Source organism: Lepisma saccharinum, chromosome 9 (genome assembly GCF_977018435.1).
Source record: "Lepisma saccharinum chromosome 9, izLepSacc3.1, whole genome shotgun sequence".
Classification (NCBI taxonomy): domain Eukaryota; kingdom Metazoa; phylum Arthropoda; class Insecta; order Zygentoma; family Lepismatidae; genus Lepisma; species Lepisma saccharinum.
Genome location: NC_139237.1, coordinates 32,962,086 through 32,985,417, shown reverse-complemented (window position 1 = coordinate 32,985,417; position 23,332 = coordinate 32,962,086). Strand labels below are relative to the sequence as shown.

The 23,332-nt window shown below is 36.2% G+C and overlaps 1 protein-coding gene across 1 annotated transcript; it reads right to left on the bottom strand.

Moving 5' to 3' along the window:
* Window positions 1-7,323: 7,323 nt before the first annotated feature.
* LOC145992359 (glutamate-gated chloride channel alpha-like) lies at window positions 7,324-22,597 on the bottom strand. Its single transcript, XM_083128741.1, has 6 exons — window positions 22,378-22,597; window positions 21,144-21,226; window positions 17,553-17,693; window positions 12,326-12,527; window positions 10,745-10,934; window positions 7,324-7,542 (listed from the first exon to the last, which is right to left on the bottom strand). Exons 1-6 carry the CDS (start codon window positions 22,548-22,550, stop codon window positions 7,324-7,326), a joined length of 1,008 nt encoding a protein of 335 aa, XP_082984867.1. The 5' UTR covers window positions 22,551-22,597.
* Window positions 22,598-23,332: the final 735 nt, after the last annotated feature.

Here is a 23,332-nt window from a genome sequence, read left to right as displayed (position 1 = left end):
ACAACGATATGTATTATACAAATGGTCTCTAATCAAAAACCCTATTACATCACATGAAGTGATATTTAAAACAATTCTACCACGTATCCAACGTAACCAATATTCAGATTGATTCCAAGCTTCTGTTTGGTTATTTTGTGTCGCATTTTTACCTCTTGCGATAATCGCGACGATGAAAATTATGGGTAATGATACGAATGCAATGCTACATCTATGCCTCAACAGGTTTCAAAAATGGATCCTCTGGCTTTGTAGAGAGTTACGGTGATTTTGATTTTTATTTACATTTGGTATTTTAAGTCCACTTTATGAACACAAAGGCTAATCGAGACTGCATCTACAGTTTAAAGTGGGATCCTAACCACTGTGTCTCCACCGGGTATCGAACCGGGGACTCCTTGATTACAAGGCGACTCCTCTACTACAGCGCCATCGGGAAGGATGAGAGAGAGAGAGAGAGTTACGGTGACTACGATAATGAAGAATTGAAAGTAGTAGAACGACTAAGCTATTCTTTTGTCAATATTGGGATTGTTAATGAATGTTATGAATGTCAGTTCAAATTGAAAAAAAATAAAGTAAAAAATTTCCAGAGTGCCGTTACAAATCGTTAATTTTTCTCTTTCCACACATTACTTTGCTACTATGTAGATATTTGCATGCTAAGATGTAGAAAGTGCTTCATTTTCAGTGTGTGGAATTGAGATTTATTTCTGAGAATGGAGTGAGTAGTGGGAAAAGGATCACCTCACATGTTAGGATTATACCCCCCTTCCTTACACACACGCACACAAGATATATCGGCTGTTGTTCTTATAAGGAAATATAACATGTATGAATTGTGTCAAGAAATATTGGAGCCTATTCACATCCCTACGGAACTTGGAAGAAAGCCCACGTAGGGATTGGGAAGTTCTGTTCCGACAAAAACGGGATGTATAGTAAATTAAAAAGCAAAGTGCTACCTTGTGCTTTGCACCAAGCCATGAAGGCGTATAGGGGGTGTGGAGTTAGTGGAGTTGGGGCCCCACGCTTTCTTCATCAGGCCGAAGGTGGGAATGATGTGAATAGCACCACGCCCCTGGCCGCCTTACCCCTCCCCTTTCCTCAGAGTTTCCTCCAGGTACCCACTTTATACGACGCTGGGTTGCCACCGAAGCAGCTTGAACAGGTGGACAAAATCCCGATTATCCCCCGTCGGGGATCGAACCCAGATATCTCGCATGGTAATAAAACGCCCTAATGACTGTGCTACTGCGGCACATACAGTAATTAAGGCAAGAATTGTTTTAGCGTTTCGTTCAACGTTTTTAGGGGAATCATTTTCGGAGATATAACGTGTAGCTCTTGTCGGTTCTGCGACCTGGCTTGAGAAAAGACGATTTTCTAACGAACAACATTCCACCTGACAAGTCACGTGACTTTCCTACATTTCCTGTGCCTGTTGGCTTTTGCATGAAAGACGAGTTGGTCTTGAGACAGACATAATCACCCGATCACCTAATGGTGCAATGTGTGTTGCCTACCCTTCCGGCATTATTTACTGCCATTAAAGTCTTATGGGGAAGAACTTTTTTCCACCACTGTACTCTTAATCTGTTTCCTAACTACTCCCACTCCCATGTTTCGCTAAATCCACAGAAATCTCATTTCTGACACCACTACTATTTCGTATATTTTACGTTCCTTGCTACCTTTAAGGCTTTCGCTTTATATGATAATCGTAATCGTGACTATGAGGATGCATGGTGAATTATTGAAATAAAATTATTATTATTTTGTGTATGTAATTATTAATTTTTATAATTATGTAAGTAAAAGAATAACAACAAACATTGAAATAACCATTTCTTTCTGAGGATTCGAACCTGCGACACCTGACACTTCAGAGCATGCTAAGATAACAATCGGGAAATTATGCTTCTAATTAATGTTTTCACCCAAAAACAGTGTTGCTACCTCAAAAACATTGCTTCAATCCGAAATTATCGCATTCCTGCGACAACGTATGTCAATCTCAATCGCCCTTTCAACAATTATTACAAATTCCTGTAACCGAAATAATATTATATGTGTGAAATATAGAATTTTAGGTTGACATTTTTAGAAGGACAGCGGACCCCTTGACCATCCCCATCCCTCTACTCTCCTTCTCGCCCATGATGTCAAAGATGGACAAAGGGGACTTTCGTAATCGCTGATATTTAGTGTAAATTCAAAATATTTCTTGGTAGTTTGCTTTTCCCCAGTGTGAGTGGACACCTTCAGAGTAAGATAGACCCGATTAGGCGTCTTAGATCTTTTCTGTGAATTGAATATGGCAACACTGATATGTATCCGGTAAGGATCACCGTCAACTGTGGCGACTAAACAGGCATGGCAATAACCCGCCTCAGTCTTTGCCGCAACGCTAAGTCTTCCTTGCGTGGGCTCAGGACTCTTTCCTCATGTTGCCTCAGGAGGGTACCGGAATAGTCCTCCTCTTCGCTTTCTCCGGTGTCAGAAAAAATGTCAGTTGGCAATATTTACTTTACGACAATATTACCAGTTTATGTATGTATTAATATTTTAAGACAGGTTCTTCAATCCTATATATTTTGTTGTTACCTGCGGTAACAGAGGTTACATGCACGCCACGCCACTGATATATATATGCATACCAGTCTTCAATTCGCACTCTCCCTCAAGTAGATCCAAGTATACATTGCAGCAGAGAGAGATTTCATCCCTGCCCAAGGATGATCTTAGCCATCCATAAATAACAGGAGCATTTGTATGAAATATTTTCCATTACATTTTAAAACTTTCGTACTTGCAAACGACATCAACATTGTAATTTTTTTGTTTAGAATCTCTTTGCTGCTAATTTTGGTTACTTGCAACTACGAGTCGTAATAGATGATATTGATGAAGGACACTCAGAAAGAACATCCATGGTCAAGTCGGGATTCGAACCCAGAGCATAAGTGGTGAGATTGAGAGTCGGCCACTGAGCAGGACAACACTTGTACATTAGAACAGACTTTTGTGAAACTTACTGAATTGTATCCAGATTTTTATAAAAAATACTCAAAAATATATTAAATATTTTTTATTCTTGGTTAGAAAAGATAAATTTAAAAATGGTAAATTCAATAAAGGAGAGAATGTAAGTCGAGAAAAAGCTGCAAATCTTTACAATCCAAATATATACTTGCACGAGGAAACAAAGTTGATGAACTAATTTTGGTATAATTCTACTGTAAATGTATGTAAATTTTTACTTGAAATAAAATTTTTGTTGTATAAAAAAAGGATAGTTTTCATTAGAGCAAAAAATATCTCACACCTTAACAATTCATTGAAAATAAGTAGTTCAGAATTGAGAGTGAACTTTCGCGAAATATTGTCAGCAAGTGATTGATTCAATATGACCTATTATTTTAATGTTTTTTACACTTATTGCTACTACTACTTCTACTACTATTACTACTTCCACATAATAAGCATTTATCCACCCTGAAAAATCAGAATTGATTTCCTTGCAAACTATGCAGTTTCTGCTTATACACGAGTACAGTAAGAACGGTATACTACAAAAGCAAAATTTGTTTTCATGAACGAGCCATAATACAGAGCAGAATTTGTTAATTATAAGTTTATGAAGATTGTCAAGTAAGGTAACTGATGCAAATATGGCCATGTTAAGCTTTAATTAATTATCCTGACATCGTTTTTTGCAATTTCCGAACAAAAGTTGTGCGAGTCAATTTATTGGTCTTTTGGTTATAACACACCAAAAAAAATAAGTTTCGTTCGTGATTATGAATATAAAAAATAAGCACGTGAACGTAAGTCTGACTTTGGGCCATATTAAAAGCATATGGAGTTAATATGGCAACCATTTGTGTTTCTGTTTTGAAATGGTATAAGTCAATAAAATACAATGTAAAATTAGTTTTTACAATTTTAAATGTTATTTTATACAATTACATGGTTTTAAATTTGATGCAGTTAAACATGTAAAGACTAATAAGCAAGTTAAAAGACGTGTGGAACATTTTAGCACCTTTTTTTTTAGTTGTTTACGTTTTATATTATAATAACTTTTGTTACTTTTTATGCATTGAAATGTTAGATAAAAATTTAAGCTTCCTACAAATGAAAAGACGAACATAAGAATTACAATAAAACAATAAGTTACCTCATTTCTTTATATTGACTTTATTGGGTGCATTTTGGACAAGTGAAAATGATAAGTATGGCCATATCAACAAACTCAACGTAATATAACACAAATTTAAATAGTAAACTAACGGTTAAGATAAATTTAATTATGGCAATTTACTTGTTTAAGCACAGAATACTACTCACTATACAATTACGAAATTGAAATTATCAGTAATATAGAAACAAATGTGAACTCATCGCAGCGAATTAACAAGGGTATTTTCTTCTCAACAACAACTCGACAATATGGAGTCTCCACGCCGTTGTAAAGTACACCGCGTTACCAGCTCTTGTCAAGTCCCTCAGGGGACATGCCCAAACAACACACCAGCACCATCTGTAGTTATGATTATGAATTCCATATGACCAGCTTGGCCATATTTGCATCAGGGACCTTCCTTACCGAAAAAATGTCTTAGGGTGAATACCTTTTTCTTGTCTATAAATTTGCGTGTTTTGTTTCTAAGGTTTTTGTTTGTAATTGTTGCTAAGTATTTTTCACTTCTCCAATACTTTATTGTTTGGTTTTATTTTTATCAATGATAATTGATAATGAATAGATGTTTTGAAAACAAAAATTCGTGCATTCTACTGAAAGTTTCTCACACAAGCCTTCATTTCCATTTACAATAGTTATGAAATGCTTTCTAAGGAGGAAGAGCGATAAAACTGTCTTACTGTACACAAATTTTAATGTCCGCTCTTTTAGAAACAAAATCACTAATATAGAATTAAAACATGTACAATAATGGGATTGTGTACTCGCCTTAATAAAAAGTTATAATTCTCTAAAATGGAACATACGTTGTTTTATTACATATTCCACTTGCGTATTTGAAATATAAAACTCATAATAATATTACCGAGAAGTTACGGAGTTGGAAACGTTATCATCGCAATACCTTGCCTTGTAATCAAGGGGTCCCGGGTTCAGTATAAAGTGAAGACGCACAGTGGTTTCGATCCCACTTGAAATCAGGATTGATAAAGGTCCAGTAACTCATAAATTGTAATGGTTTCTATTGGATTTGGTAAAAGGGATGTGAATATTCTTCCTCGTACCATTTAAATGCGGTGCAAGTTTGGTATTGTTTCTTTTCGGTACAGAAATTGTAGCGTATTTATACGTCCGAACAAAAAGGTCTTTGTCCACGAAGGTTTTAAATGGATTCCAAATTGATTCTATGATCTACCTGTTCCTATTTAAAGTTGCGTTTTAAATAGATCCGGGAGAACGTTTTATATTGAAAGGGCACACTTGACGCTTTTAAAAAGACATAACGCAGCGAAGCAATGACATGGCAGTTTTTCTATCATGAGCCACATTTCTTCCTTCTTGAAGCGTTAACTCAACGTGTAAATCTTATATGGATAACGAGTTTTATATTCGCTTAACTGAAGTACAGTATTCAAAATACTTCCGTACGAAATATGAAGGTACCCGACAACGTTTCACCACTGGTTGCGTCTTGTTCATGCTATTTTATAGGCGATGAAGAATTAACGATTAGATGAGAAATGGGGCAGCTAACACATGCTGCAGCATGTCTGAGCCATGCGATCTTCAACTGCCAGTGGCACACATCTCTCAAATAAGAAATGCGCTTGTTGCCAACTCCGGTCTTGAAAACCATCAAACAGCGACGATAGGACTTAATGAGTTAACCACGTATCACCCAACAAAAGCCGCTTTGCAGGGCCTGGTCCTCAGAGGGCTGTTGCGCCTGCGCCATAGAGTTTAGTTGGGTTTTAGGGTTGCCAACTCTCATGCTATCCGTGGTTGAAAGTAGATCAAGGGTCAATGTGCATAGGTTCTCACCTGAAATGCGAATGCAGGACACTGTAGAATTTAACATATTCAGAGACTCATTTAGATTAAAAAATACATCAACAAGTGCATAAATTAGTGTAAATATTTTGTATATAGATATTAATTTTATATATTTTTCTCTTCCTTTTCCTATGTAGCTCAACATAATGGGAAGATGTATATTATGCTGCACTAATAGATAATAATAATAATAATACATAATAATAATAATAATAATACTCTGTGGATCCTGTAACTAAGTGCTCTAACAGTTCTGCCCCACTACTCGCAAGTTAGAATCCGAACGAAGGATACATATTATTTTTAACAATCACCCAATGAACAATCAAAAAGCAAATCAACTTTAGGACATATTGCATGTGCAATTAGTCTTTCATACTCCCAAAATGTCACAATTACGCTTTTCACAAACGTGGAAACCACGCTTGCTTGAGACGAATGAACCACAGCTTTTTCAAACGGACTGGACCGGAATTATTATTCTTATTATTCTTATTATTTGCAACATGGACCACAATAATATATCTTCCAGTATTATGGTACAGTCACGGACACGTCTGGGTTGTAACGACCCTATTGAAGAAACACTGAAGCAAGCCATCCATGTCTGACCACCAAGCGCCTTGTGACTAGACAACCCAACCAGCATTGCAATTCTGCGGCTTGTATACCAGTCTCGGGTATACATCTCTGTAAATTGAGTAGTGATGCCAAAGAGAAATACAATATGAAGATTGTCGATCGTAATGTCTCGTGTTCTCGACATGGAATAATACTCGGTCCACGATACGTTCCATTATTTAATGTTGTTTGGGAACGAACCTGACGGACTGGGTTTATATTTTCACTCCTTGCATTACAGTAAATTCCATATTTTACAATTATATTAATGCCTCCTATGCACAGAATCAAGTTAGTTCCAATTTCAATGGAATATTTTTTTAACCTTTTAAAGCTGTGCGTGAGATTTCGCTTCCGGGACCGAATTGATACGTTAAAATAAATATGTTCATTGTGGTCCCGAAACCAAATACATTAACGGACCTTTAACAACGCTGCTTAAAATTTGGTCCAGTTCCGATTAGCCTATCTGTGCATAAAATATCTTTAAATCCAAAATTAACAAACTCACAATACTAAATATCACAAACAAATGTAGGATACAGATTGAAGGTACGATATATCGTACTACATATGTGCTACAACACAGTGTAGATATAGTATGTACACAGCTTGCATGTAACAATATAGGCTAAACATCTTCATCTCATTTCCTCCTTCTGTTAGTGGTCAGAAGATAAAGCCTTCCATCTTTTGTTCATCTTGTCTAGGTGATTGTGCCAAAACCAGTAGTTGAACGCTATGAACGCCAGAGGGAAGATGATGAATGATGATGTATCAAGAATACCCTCTCGACGAAAGACGCTCTTGACCGATTGCACACATCTTCTGTTTTTCCAAAACTGCACCATCCGTCTCTCTTTGTGTTTTGGTAAGTGTTCCTGGAGATAATAAATGTCTTTTAAGAAGTGGATATTCAACATACGAGGGATGATCGGAAAAAAAGGTTACAAAGCATATAACTTTTGTTTTTTTCACTGTAACGTAACGAAAATTTATGTGTAAATTAATAACAGGTTTGTCTTGTTGCGAGTTTGAGGACTTCTAATTCTGATCATGTATACCCGAGAAGCGGATATTTAAAATGGTGACTCGTCTAGAAAATTGGTCAAGAGTAGAATTGAGGGCAGTGGTGCGGTTCCTGTGGGCCAAAAACACTACACCTGCTGACATTCATAGGCAGATTGTGGAGGTGTATGGGGAGGGGACAATTTCAAGGCAACATGTAGCGAAGTGGTGTCGTGCCTTCAAAGAAGGACGGACCAGTATTGTTAATGACAACCTTGGACACAGCGGTAGGCCCAGTACCTCAACCACTGACGTGAACTGTGCTCTTGTGGATGAGTGTATTCGTGAGGACAGAAGAAGAATATTACGCTCAATATCAGCTGTGATGGGACTACCATTTGGTTGGCTGGCCACCATTATCTAACATGTGATGATGTCAAAAGAGCTACCTCACGGTGGCTACGAGAACTTGACGCGGATTTCTGTGCAACCGGTATGAAAACCTCATCTACCGTTGTGCCAAGTGCTTGAACAAAAACTGTGATTACATCGAGGACTAGTGTTGAGGGCTCTCCATCAACAGGTGTGTTGATCTTCCAGTTATGTCTAACACATACGCCACAATAGGATTTGTAACCTTATTTTTTCGATCATCCCTCGTACATTCAAGTGATTTATGCATTTAAATTTACTTAAACTCGAACTCAAACTTTCTGTGAACAATTTTACACATGAAATAGCAATGTCATTGCGGATAATATTGTTAGACCTTACTTTGATTTGTGTAAAAAAAGTAAAATGAAGTGCTCCCCTGTGATTTGCACCACGCCATGAAGGCGTATATTGGGCGTGGGGTTAGGGCCCCAGACTTTCTTGATCTCGGCCGAGCTGGGAGTGATGCGATCAGCAGCACGCCCCTGGCCGCCTTTACCCCCCTATCCCAGAGTTTCCTCCAGGTACAAACATAATACGACGCTGGGTGGGCGCAGGAGCCGCTTGATCAGGTTGAAAATGTCCCGGTTCTCCCCCGCATGGTAGTCAGAACTTTGATTTGTGTGGCTATACAATATTTAGAGGGCACTGTTATTCCAACACATACGTGTTCCTAGAGAGGAATACTGATGCTCCACTTCAGGAACATATTTCATCGTGTGAGGACCAAAGGAAAGCAACTCCTAAGGCGGAGTGGTTGCGTCGTTGACTTGTAATCAAGGGGTCCCGTGTTCGAAAGCCTGTGGAGGCACATAGTGCTTCCGATCCCATTTTAAACTGTAGTTCCAGTCCCAATTAGCCTTACTGTGCATAAAGTGGACTTAAAACAACAACTCAACAAATACAGGAGAGAGGAAATAACGTATTTTCAGAAATACGTGACTGCACTTTTCTGCAAAGGATTAGAAGTGAAGATATGTCGATCTCACTACAAATACTACTCTTCAAAGAATATTTTTAAAACAAAATGAAAACCACATTTTTGGAGTTAAGTTCCTTTCGTTCTCATTCCACGATTTTACTGCAATTTTACTGCTAGAGTTGAAGAAGTCATCTCTATTACCACATGCTGCATTGAAGTGTCATAAGATCACATGATGCTCAGGGAAATAGCTTAGCAGATAACCTCATGCCCATACAAAGCTAATAATGCTAACAAAATAGAACCGCATGGAAGAAAATATTTGATAGATTTGGTTTATTTTACTTCTCATTTGTACCATTCTTGGCTAATCGTGAATATGAGGATGAGTGATGATATGATGAAATTGATGAAGGGACATTCACAAACAACACCTATACCCAGGCTGGAATTTGAACCCGGGACCCTTGGAGTCATAGCGAGTTGTAATAACCACTCTGCTACAGAGGTCGGCGGGAGATAGAAGTCGAAATGGAACAGGAAAGTGTCGTCGATGAAGCTCCACCATATTAAAATGAAAAGAAAAAACAACAAAATACTTTTAACAAAAAAGAATTGCAAAAAAGGTTTACTGCGAAGTGGTAAATTCAGATCTCAAGTTAAACAAAAAGAAAACCAACATATTTGTCAGATAGTGAAATCCTCACTAGCTATAAGAAAGGCAGTGATTTTTATGGGAAGAATATACCAATCGACATGAAGAATCTTCATTGAAGTTATGCATGTTGAATGTTCACTTTGCTCGCAAGTTTTATCTTTTTGGTGTCTGTTTCTGTCTAAATGAAACAGGGTGTGCCATCTTGAGGGATACAACTGAAGTAATATTTTATTCTTGTTCTTACGCCGGCCCCTTGGTGGAGTGGTTAGAATATCGCGCTACGACTCCAGGGGTCACGGGTTCGAATCCTGGGCTGGGCGTGGACGTTTGTGAGTGTCCATTCATAAATTTCATCATATTATCACTCATCACCATCTTCGCAAGTTTGCGAAAGGTGACACAAAAAGCGAAGTAAAATAAAGCAGATCAAAAAACTTTCATATATTATTAGACCATATTTCATTGTCTCATTCTTCAACGTTATAAATGTATCTAACATGGCCTGCTTTGTTATCGCCATTATCAATATATCATCAGCATAGGCAGGTAAGATAACTGTTTTAATCTGGTAAAGATATTACTTCTTTTTTGAAGTTTGGATATTATCGAGTCCATTACGATGTTGAATAAAAGTGCTGACAAAGGGTCACCTTGTTTCATTCCGGATTTTATTTCAAAATTATCAGTGAGATCATTATTAATTTTCACTTTGAATCTAGTATTCTGCAATGTAATCTGGATCAGGTTTACTAGTTTTACTGGAACGTTAACGTGTAATAAGCATTCAGGGATTTATGATAATTTAATAGAAGTAAATGCATGATGTAATATTTTACGAACTGCAAAATAACTTAATGAACATTTTGAGCTCATATTGAGCAGTGCTTCTAGTGCATGGCATGTGACCTGGAATAATATGACGAAAGAGGTTCAGCGAACTAGACGAGGTTATTGTGTGGAGGAACCAGCGATTCTCGTCCTTCGCTCCCTTCGCTATTCCGATAAATTGCAATAGCTCATCCAACCACTTTCGTGGCGGCTGTTATGGCATACAAATACTTACGAAAAGCTTGATGTGCGTCAGAGATGGAACAGCGTGGGGGTGTGGTTCCGGTGCCTTGTTCCGCATGAGTGAGCAGCGGCTGCTCAACAGAAGGACTGCGTACTCCAGAAGGGCTCCCACCACGAACATCATGCAAGCGATGAACCACTGCTCCACGGGCTTCACCTCGAACGAAGGACTCAACTTCTGCCTATTAAAAAATATATTTTAGAACAGTGATTACGGGATTCCAAGGCAAATAAGTGGATCTGACTATTTTTGGTGAGCGAGTCCATTTTTCACCCTATATTACTACAAGGATTTTGTATAAACATAAAGTTTGTCCGATTCTAAGGATTTTTTAAAACTGATTTGTAAGACACTGTATTTTCAAATTCCCAATTCGTGTGTCTCGTGAAGAAGCTACAGAGATGAAACTAGTCATATTTTGAACCTAGTGAATCAATATTTTCTCGCCAAAGGGTATTTCTAATACTATTCGGTCAAGCATTCGAGGTGTTCAATTTTAAAAGTTTTCAATAGTAAAAAAGGCATTTCAAACCTATTTTACTCATTTCTGGATTTTGAGCTTACGTATTTCTTCCACATCCTATTAGATGCTTTTATTTCATTTAAGGAATATAATATATTTTGAAATTTACGTGTAGTCTGCTTTACTGTTAGGAAGTAAGTAGACTAGGATATCCTCCGTACCACATGGAGCCATTCATTCTGAATCCCGTCTTGCGCTGAATAAGAATTGACAACATACTTCCGAGTAAATATAACACAACTTCAACCATTTAACTTATTATTGTATAGCTACTTTCAAAAGAGAGAGTGTGAGAGTTTTATTTGTGTAAATGGCAAAGTATATTCAACCCTCCAAAAATCCACCAAACTTTCTACACCCTCAATAAGTTATCCACACACCCCATAACCACCGTTTACATTTTCACGATATTCCGATATTCCCCTACATTTTTGCAACAGATTCTTTTATTCGAATTCTGAAAATTTAGACTAAAATTAATTCCGAAACTTAAAGGAAAAGTAAGACGGGGGAACGGAATTCAACGGATTTGACGTCCTGGTGTAAATTTCAGGTTCCAGGACAACAAGCTAATAGCCCTGAATTTATGCGGATGAACGCTGAGCTACTTTCGGAGCTTCCCCTCTCTAGTTTATTAATCTATTGTTGGAACTATATCTGGCGTCGCTACAGAGGGAGGATGATAAATTTACAGTTGTAACCAATGCTCCATTGTTGCTACTCTGTAGGTGGTTACCATAGATACCATGTAATAAACAAGCTACTGCGAAAAGAAAGAAATGTCTGGAAATACTTATGAGCAGTCTTTGTGCACAACCTAAATTTCCAGTCAAGAACTTGTAACTAACTTCCAATCTATTGTGTTGGTGAAGCCCTCATGTTATTTGGCTAATATGATATGAGTTGTTACCGTTGTTGAAGAGAAGTAGAAACTGCCTGGATCCTAAATTCGGCGCCTATGTATGTTAACATCGTATTTCAAAGGTGCTGAGTGCATAATTGGGAATGAATTGGAAATCACATCTCAAGGTCTGTCTTAGTTCACTTACCGGAGGGAGTTGAACATTGTGACGAGAGTGAGGAGAGTGGTCATCATCAGCGTCACCCTCCCTGGAACCATCTCTGGGTTTATAATGAAGCTGCACCAGGACAGGGCAACCAGGAGTCCACTGGGGAAGTACGTCATCAGCAAGTGGGGGGAGAGATCCCTGTACAGGTACACAGTAAGGTACAGTCGTTTAATGAGAAAATCTGAAAGTAAATATGTGTAGATAGGAGCAATATCCAGAGAAACCTAAATAAATTATTTTCTATATATATTATATATGTAAATATTCTCGTAAAATATTACATGAATAGCAAATTCAAGTGGCCTTCAAAGTTACACAGGCATTACGTAAAAATTATATGTAGGATTTCTGGGGGAACAAAATCATACAGGCATCATTAAAAAAAATGTGTAGTATTTCTACGCAAAAACTCATACAGGCATCATTAAAAAAATATATATGTGTACGATATCTGAGGCAAAACATCATGCAGGTATCATTCGAAAACAAAGTGTTTAGGATTCCTTGAGTTAAAGAAATCATACCAGCATCTTTCAAAAAATATGTGGAAACTTTGAAAGTTACATAGTCATTTAGACAAGGTGCAAAAAGCACACATAGCATTTCTGGATCACCAAATTAAAATAATACATCATCATTCAAAATGCATGGATAGGATTTCTGGGAAAAAACATAATGCAGGCAGGCATAATGAAAAAAGTATGTATAGGATGTCTGGTGGAAAAAAAATATGCATGCATCATTCAAAAGCATGTGTAGGATTTTTGGGGCAAAAGGTAGGTGTAGGATTTATTTTGGCAAAATATCATAGAGGAGTAATTAAGAGTTATTAGAAAAATATCTCTACTGCACAACTGCGCCAAGTGTTATTTTCAAAGTTTTGTAGGTTTGAAGTCAGTCATCCTGAAATAATTTAAAGGATTTCATTCATATGTAATCCGAGATTAGTTATTATTATTCTATTCTGCTACCACTAACTAACTAACTCTCTAGCCTTCTTAAACCCGAAGGTTCATGGCTGCAGCAACACAGGCCTTCCATCTTTCCCTATCTTGAGCAAGTTCTATATACTCTTTTCCATCCCTACCGATTTCCTTTAGGTCCATCTCAACGTTGTCCATCCATCTTCGTCTTGGCCTTCCTACAGGTCTCTTACCATCAGGTTTCCCAACAAGAATCCTGTAAACTCCTCTTTCCTCTTCCATTCGTGCCACATGGCCTGCCCACCTAAGTCTTCTTGATTTAATTATTCTAATAATATCTGGACATGAATACAAATTATGTAGTTCTAAATTATGTAACCTTCTCCACTCACCTGTCTCCTCATCCCTTTTAGGTCCAAAGATTTTCCTAAGGATCTTATTTTCAAATACTCTCAATTTATGTTCCTCTTTCAATGTAAGGGACCAAGTTTCACATCCATATAATACTACAAGCAAAATTACGGTATTGTATATTTTAACATTTAGTTTCTTCGATATTAAACGAGAAGGCAAAAGTTTATGAAGAGAGAAGTAACATGCATTTCCTGAATTAAGCCTACTTTTTATTTCCTCTTTAATATAATTTTCATTTGTTAATATTACTCCTAAGTATTTGAATTTGGAAACTGGTTCAAACGAGTTGTTATCAATAATTAGATTTTGATTATTACCTAATACTTGGTTTCAGCATGTAAGCATATATTTAGTTTTCTCTTTATTAACTTCCAAACCTATCTCTTTAGCAGTTTTGAAAAATATTTTAGCATTATTCTTAATTGTATTCACGTCATCCCCCAGTAAGTCTACATCATCTGCATATGCTAACAACTGAGTCACACCATTTAATTTTAGTCCTTATTTAGTTTATTTTACCTTCCTAACAACATATTCTAAGGCAAAATTAAATAGCAATGGAGATAATGCATCTCCTTGTTTTAACCCATCATGAATTGTAAATTTGTCAGACATATTAATACCCACACGAATTTTACTTTCTGTTTCACTGGTGCATATTTTTATCATACTAACAAGCTTCTTAGGTATTCCAAACTCTACTAATATATTATATAATTTATCTCTTTTGACCGAATCATATGCTTTTTTGAAATCAATGAATAGCTGATGGACATTTTGATTATATTCCCACTTTTTTTCAAGTGTCTGTCTGATGTGAAAAATTTGATCTGTAGTTGATCTGTTACGTTTAAATCCACATTGATAATCACCTATAATTTCATTAGCATATGGTGTTAGTCTTGTTAAAAGAATGTTAGACAATATTTTGTATGTTGTTGAGAGTAGAGAAATTCCACGGTAATTATTGCAGTTCATTTTATCACCTTTTTCAAACACAGGAACAATTTATGGATTATTTCCACTGTTGAGGGATTTCTATTTTATTCCATATTAAACAAATTCATTTATGAATTTGACATATTAATGAATTTCCACCATATTTAATTAACTCAGCTGGTATTAAATCAATGCCAGGTGCTTTGTTATTCTTTAGCCTCTTAATAGCATATTTAACTTCAGTCAAGTTAGGTTCTGGAACTAAAGGTTCTGCTGTGTGTATTTCATTTACTTCTGATTTATCTCCTACATGGACATTTAAAAGATCATTAAAGTAGTTCTTCCATCTATTTAGAATATTGCTTGGGCCAGCTAGAAAATAACCGTCTTTATCTTTTATCAAGTTTACTTTAGGTTGCCACCCCTTTCTAAACTCATTTACACCTTTATATAAATCTCGGATATTTTTATTTTTGCTGTTTGTTTCAATTTCGTTAATTTTGCTTTTCAAGTAATCTCTTTTTTTACTTCTAAACGTGCGGTTAACTTCTCGCTTTATTCTATTATAATTGTTTAGATTTGTATCATCAGAGTTATTTAACCACCTAAGTCTAGCCTGATTTCTTATTTCTGTTAGATTTTGACATTCATTATCAAACCATGGCTTACTTTTTCTCGGTTTATGGTATCCTATACTTTCTTTAGCTGCTGATTCTATTGCATTACGTATGTGCTCCCAATTCTTATTTACGTCTGTTTCATTTATATTTTCATCATCATTCAAATCCTGCAAAACATGAAATCTATTTGACAGTTTAATTTGGTAATCTTTCTTAATTCTTTCATCAGTAAATTTTCCTGTATCAAATTTTAGAACTTTTAGATTTTGTTGCTTATGATTTATCACTGAGAGTCCCTCTCTTAATTTAGCAATTACTAAATAATGGTCACTGGCACAGTCAGCACCTCTATGTGTACGAACGTCAATTATACTAGTATGCCTTCTCTTATCAATGAGAATATGATCTATCTGATTATGAGTTTTACCATCTGGAGAAGACCAGGTATATTTATGGATATCTTTATGTTTAAAAGTGGTACTTTTCACAATTAAATTTTTTGAGGTTGCAAAAGTAATCAATCTTATACCATTATCATTACTTAATTTTGAAGACTTTCTTTACCAACCGTGGGTTTAAATGTCTCTTCTTTGCCAATCTGTGCATTACAGTCACCTAACAGAATGTTCATATCATACTGAGAAAATTGATCAAAGACCTGTTCTAACTCTGTAAAAAAATCATCTTTAGTATTATCATCTTTATCTTTCGTTGGTGCATGTATGTTTATTAAAATAATTTTACACCACCTACCCAGTAAAACTGCATACGATATCCTATCATTAATAAATTCTACTGTTTTAAGAGCCGAGATAATTCTATTATTTACGAAAAAGCCTGTTCCAAAATTATGATTTTCAGTACCACCATAGAAAAAAGTATAATTTTTAGTTTTACAATTCTCTTCTCCTGGCCACCTAACTTCCTGGACAGCTACTACATCTAATTTATACTTAACTATCTCATTAACTGTACACTGAAATGCCCCAGGCCGGTATTCTGCTAGGTGTATGAATTTCAGCTCTACATTTGTTACAGTTATTGTGGTTAGAATAGTGACTTGCATTGATTTTGCGTTGAGAAAGGTTTTATTAGAAAAGAAGCATAACTGAGGTTATGTCACACACATGCACACAAATGTGTGTGAGTGTACTAACAGTGGCCATTGGAAACGACTCATATATTTGTGTTCTTCTCCTTGGGATAGATGTATGGGTGACCCTTTCTCGAGATACCCAATGTCAACCTCACTTACAGGTAGAACACACTGGACTGTATTTTGAAGACTAATGAGGTTCTGGCGTCTGAATCCATGGCTGGTATAAGACCTCTATGAGCCTTGCGTTGTGTGCTGTCCACATGTGGTCGTGAGTGTCCCATCATCTATTTCATCCTATCACCTTTCATCATCACCTTCGAAATTAGCCAAAAGTGGCAGAAACGCGAAGTAAAATAAATGAAACGATTCATTCATTGTGATCGAATTTACAAGGTTTGAATCCCGGTCTGGCCATTGTTATTCTTTGCAAGTGTCCGTTCGTCAATTTTATCTGATCATCACTCATCTTCATCGGCGAGATTAGCTACAAGTGGTAGAAAAGCGATGTAAAATGAAAATGCACTCATACAAAATAACACTCGACATCTCTGCATATCGGTGCTTAGATCCAATCATGAAAATCTCGGCAATAATATATATTCTTTTGGATAATAGACTAATGCATATACCGTCATACATTATATATTGTTGTACGTTTCAATGCCGTGAAAAAGCGAAAAATTCAACAACAAAAGAGTAATAAAGTCTAACCCCGAGAAATACAGCTATAAGTGCAGTAATGTAAATATATTAATTATACGATGAGAAAAAGACAAGTGTAAAGATGTTGTTCTAAGTCTACTTTATGCACGGAGGGGCTAATCGGGACTGGGTCTACAGTTTAAAGTGGAATCCGAACCTCTATGTGCCTCCACCGGGCATCGAATCCGATACAGCTTGATTACAACATTCTTGAAATATGAATGAACACTTTTTAGCCGTCCCCCGTGGCGGAGTTGTTAGCATATCGCGCTACGATGCCAGGGACACCGAATTCGAATCCTAGCTTCGGCATGGATGTTTGTGTGTGGCCATTCATCAGTTCCAACAAATCAATCATTGAACGAACACTTAGTACTGGCACGTTCTTAGTGCATAGAATCCGTTTCAAGATAAGAACTTTAAACGCGGTCTGCTGCCCATTGTGCTTTTAAAGTGCTCATGTTATCTGACTTCAGTCTACAGATTAAATGTTATCGAACCACACTCACCTCTCTTGGGGTTGTTCGCGTGTGTTTTGAATCTCAGTCTGAAGCTCGGGAGCTTCATGTCGGTGGATCCCCACGAACTATTCTTCAGCTTCAGTCCACCTATTGAGGCCCACGTCAAATCCAGATACTTGTGAGGCGCATCTGGAAAAATTAATTTATTCCTTTATACCCTGAATTATGATATAAGGTAAGTAGAAGCGTGAATATTTTTTCTTATAGCACTATAGACAGAGGAAATGGATAAAAATGATTAAAATTATTTTGTTTATAATTTAATCACATTATTTTTTGTACTTAGAAGTGCTGCCAGGCCACTATGCATTTTGATTTGTCGTAATAACACAATGTGTACTCCCGTACATGATTGTAATTTTGCTCACTGTTAAATGTTTGTTTTTTCTTTCAGATTTTTCTAAATCTGATAGAAATACCTCGAAAATAGGTCATATGTCTGTGTCATCCAATGCTTTGCAACTCAGTGTTTTAGAAAACAAAATTAAGAACCATTGTGTTTTTATAACATTTATATTGACATGCTTTATATGAATATATACACACATTACATAAGTGTTAAATGCATGGTATGTAAATTTAGGAATTACCTATATCGTTTTTGTTTCTCCTACATTAGTTTTTCTTTCTTGCAGTGAAATTATGACCTTTATACTAATATACACAAATAGTGGTGAGCCCAAGAGGGGAGCTGGTGTGGGTTATGCCCCCCCCTTTGGCTCAATATTACTAAAAAAGTAATGTCAAAGTCAGGAAAAGATGGCAAGATAAGGACTGACTACTAAATAAATTATACATAACCCCTCCCTTTTCGAAAATCCTCGGAACGCCACTGTACACAAATACAAATATCATGCTCCTGACGCCTGACGGCACTTACAAGTACCAAAATTAAAGTTACGCCCAATTTGAATAATACCTTGAGAAGAACTTATATGTTTTTCACATAGAATATTAAAAAAAAAATGGAACATTTTCCATGCGTTGATGACTAAATATAAATGCAAATATTCAGAAAACTTTTCCTTGTAAAATAGCTGCTTGTCAGAACAGGGGTACCTATCCCTCCCAAGGTTCATGATGCACTCCCTCCCAAAAGTAGAACATTCCCCCGCCCCCCTTTATGCCGAATTATTTACTCAATTTTTTTTTTTGTCAGACAAAATTTGCGGAACAATATAATACAGACATATTAAAGCAACAATAAAGCAATAATGTTTAGGTATTGTTTACAATATGGACATTTACATGTAGCCTATATTGTATATTACCTTGACATTGATTGAAATAACATTTTACATAAATTATACCGTAATAACTTCTGACGTTGCAAAGTTGTTGCAGAAAACTCATTGAAAATGTCCTCATTTTGCACATCTTTGAAAATATCGGATTCACATGATGGAATTAAGGTAGACATTAACCATTCATCAACTATTCACGAATTCACGAAGGTAGTCTGTCTGGAAGGACTCATGTGCTAACTACCTACAGTGCAATGGGTAGATAGCGTCAAATTGAATACCATCCATTTTTTCCAAACTTCTCAATCCCATCTTCCCCGTCGCGATTAACCAAAAGGTAGAAAAGCGACGTCAAGATGAATAATCTTTACCATTGGAAAGCTTCAGAAACACTTTACAATCAAATCAGGAAGAACAGGAAGGATAAAAAGTTTTAAAATATTTACCTTTCATGTTTCTTGTGGCTCATTTCATTAGGTTGATTTCGTTCACCTAGTCCTGAATCTGAACATGAAGCACTTTCATCATCGGTGTAATCACATTTATTTTTTCGTTTGCCAAGGTCCACTTCTAAACTTAACTTCCACAATTTTGAACTTTATGGGAAGATTATTTTTAGTTTTATGTATATATTTAAGCTCACAGTGTTTCTTCAACTTATCCTGGCAATAAATGGTATCACAAATGTACTCCATACCACTGGCGTACGCGGAGGGGGCTGAAGGGGCTACAGCTCCCTCCGAAATTTTAAGAAAATAAATATTTTCAAACAAAAGCAGTCAAGAACTCGGGAAAATCCAGAGTGGTAAATGCACACTTGCCCTAAAATGACCCCCGATTGCCATTTTTGAGAGTGGAAAGTTTTTAATATACGAAATATCTTATTACGTATGCCGCCTCACCCTAGAAACCTGCTATGCACTATCCACAGTTACAATTCCAGTCCCTCCTGAATAAAAAATCCTGCGTATGCCAGTGCTCCATACACCTGCATTTGAGCTGCCTTGTAATACTTTTCGGAATGACGGTTTCTCTTTCATTTACATAGTCAAGAAAAGTAAGCTTTACACACCGAACTGATATTTCATTCCTTACCTACTAAAAAAATATATCCTATACATTGATTTCCTTTCAAAATTGAATATCAGTAAGATATGACCCTAAATTTCAGCCATTTGCATTAGATGTGGTGAAAAAAGATACGGAACATAAAATGTAGCCTGAAATGTACTGAAAACAATGTTTTTTTACCACAGATTTCTATAATTTTTCTTAGCTGAGTTATCATAATTATCGCAACTGTCTGCATAGGCCAAAAATGTTGCAAGTCATGAAACAAAAATGGTCGCCATTTTCCAACAAAGTCTAGTTTTAGAAAAATAATGACTGTTTTGAACTACCCTTATACAGGGGTGTTACAACGACAAACAAATGAAAAATTTTAAAAATGGTCGAACGACCACTGCTAGACCATTTGGTACGGATTGAACCTGAGATTTTAGGCAATTTCCAAAAAACGTAAAATTTTTGTTACAAGGAATAAAAAAACCAAAAAGTTTATTTTTGCAGAGAAAGATCATGTCTTTGCAATGATTTTTAACATTAAAAGCTTTTGGTTCCATCATACCCACATGATGAAAATTCAGATTTTCGTAACTTAGTTTTCCCACCACAAAAATTAGGCTACAAATCCATTATTAGTCTTTTTATAGGCATTTATAAAATTTTTTGACTGCTGGTGTATTTTTTCTGACATCCTCATCATTTCATTGAACTTTGTGTAAAATTTCAAAGAGATCTGATGATTGGTTAAGGAGAAAAGAAATAAAATGTAAGCAAGGGTATCTTGTGTCGAGGGTCTCAAGAGTGACAGACAACACTGATTTGATGGCATTTCAAAGTGCTGTAAAATTAAAACCTTTTCAGATAGAGTGAAAAAATTTAGTGGTTTTCTTTAAACTATAAAGGAAGGGTTATACCAAATTTCATCGAAATCGGAGTTGGTGGGTGTCATGACCTCGTTGAAATGTCGTGGAATAACCCCTGTGTTATGATAGTTGTTCAAAGTGATGGCACATGTTAAAGATATGTGTGTAAAAATAAGCGGGACGTCAAGGCTGAAACTGCCGGCATCCGCGCAGTGCATCGCCTTTATGCAGCCACGCGCTATGTCGGCTAGAACGCACTGTGTTTAGGTGTCAGAAAATGTTTTCAAACAATGTGCTTATGCTTCTATAATTCTCATGACAAATTTGCAAAAGGGTAGCTGCTTGGTTTTCAGCTAAAGGGAAGAAACCTTTCCTGAAATAGAACTACAGTAACGAGCAGCACTTACTCCCTTCTATAATCCATGAGCACGCCTGAATGTCCATTGGGAATGAATCAAATTGCATTTCGCAGATCAAGTCAAGAGACCATCTGGAATTAGAAATGGAAATTACATAATTGCATGCACTTTGACATGTACAGTCACGGATACTTTTGGGTTGGAACGAGTCCATTGAAATTTAATGGCAATGTTACAACCCAGAAGTGTCCGTGACTGTACATAATCTGAAAGAAAGGAAAGTTCCTTAAATAGAAATAATGTATACATTTCTCACATTTAAAATTCAAATCTGAGTTTTCAACCATTTATCACATGCAATCATCATAAGTAATTATATGAAAATATAAAACTCTTTTATCATTTTTCACTGTCAAGAGAGTACATTCCACCGCCCCTTAAAAGCACATATGAGATATGGTGGTATGGTAAGCTCGACACATTTTCGATGTCGGGCATAGTCGAGACGGTTTGGTCAGCATGTTTTAAAATTCATGTTTTCTCCAGGTGTCAACTGATCAGAAACAGGGCGAGCCCCATGGTCGCTTAAGGCGGCCGTAGCTTGGTGCTGATGACATCACCTCCACCTCCAAAAATGGCGAAGATCGAGAATGTGTAGGGCCCTACTCCTACATCCCCTAAAATGTGACTTCATAATACGGAGCTATGTGCAGGAAAAACTACCTTTACCTATGTTAGCGTGGTTGTCTTGGAGAGGGGTTTGGGGGAAATGATACTCTTGTATCGTACCCTGTTAAACATTTTCATGAACGAGACTTCCATTTAATTACAATAAATTCATTATCACAGAAATACATTTTACAAACTTGTTACTGTCGCTACGACCAAACATAATTTTCACTATTAATAATCATTGTGAGTTAAGTACTTTAGAATATCAATAAATGTTGAAATAAGATTTCATTAAGTTGTATACATAAACGCCTACTTTTGAAAACTTACTGTAGCTAGTTACTATATTTTTTTGATTTCTTTGTGTTATTACTTTATTGAATTTGTCTTCTGTCATAAATAGTTCCAGTCTTAATTTATGTTTTTAAGTTTTTTCTGACAAGGAATGCGAGAGGAGCTCATGTAGCTTAACGTGTTTTCTGATTGGACTTGTGGATACGAACTACTACAGCAATAATTGCTGTAGTGCAATTATTGCACTCTTTTGTTAATTGGAGAGAAAGAAAAAAAAACTTGTGACTTCTCAGAGAAAATAATATGTGAACGTTACCTTGTTTGGTATTCGAAATAGTTCAGGTTCCTTCGGAAGTACAAGCGAAACGACGAGGCTCCCAATCCAGATATTGCATTCAAACTCCTTGCAGGGTAGAACGCAATTTTTGGTAGCCATAGCTTATCCTTGAAGTCCTCGTTTACCAAGATGACGTCACCTTCATCTGCCATCACTCGATTGTCCACCCAAATAAAATATATTGCAGCGTCCAAGAGAATTGTCTATTAAAGTTAAGAATATTTAGTTAATTCTCCTGAATCCTAAAATAGATAATACTATCTATTGTAACGGAGAAATGTCCATATTTCTTTGGATACAACAGACTGTGCAAATCGTGTTCATTTCCCAGATACGCAACATAACATTGTCCAAGTAGTTCAACAATGTTTTATTAATTTCAATTGTTGCTTTGACAACTTTAGTTTCATATGCGGAGAGGGTTTGAATGAGGTTATTCTTCTCATCTGCGAGAAATGGTAAAAAATAGTGAAGGCTACTAGAAAATAAGTTTTAACCCTTTATTTACTGTAATATATCTTTCAGACTTTTAAACTTTAGGTTAATAGGATATGAAATTCGTATACATCTTTTCGAGAAATTTTTTGTAACCGATTATAGAATTATATTTTTGAACTTTTACCATTTCAAATGACTATTTTGGAATAAGTATGCAAAAATAACACCCCGCCACAAACTTTAATTTTAATTATAATTGAACTTTATAGTGCTTTTATGCTGATTCCAGATCTGCTTTCAGAATTTTTCTACCAGAGGTGTATTTTGTATATACGAGCAGCTGTTTTACGCTCTCCTTATAGTAACTAGTCCCACACTAAATAATATGTTCATATACTACAACTTAAAGCAGTGGATGATGGAGAAAATCTGAAAACTTGTTTGAATTCAGAAGGCGAAATTACTTAAGAAACACGAAACTTTTAACCTTGTGTAA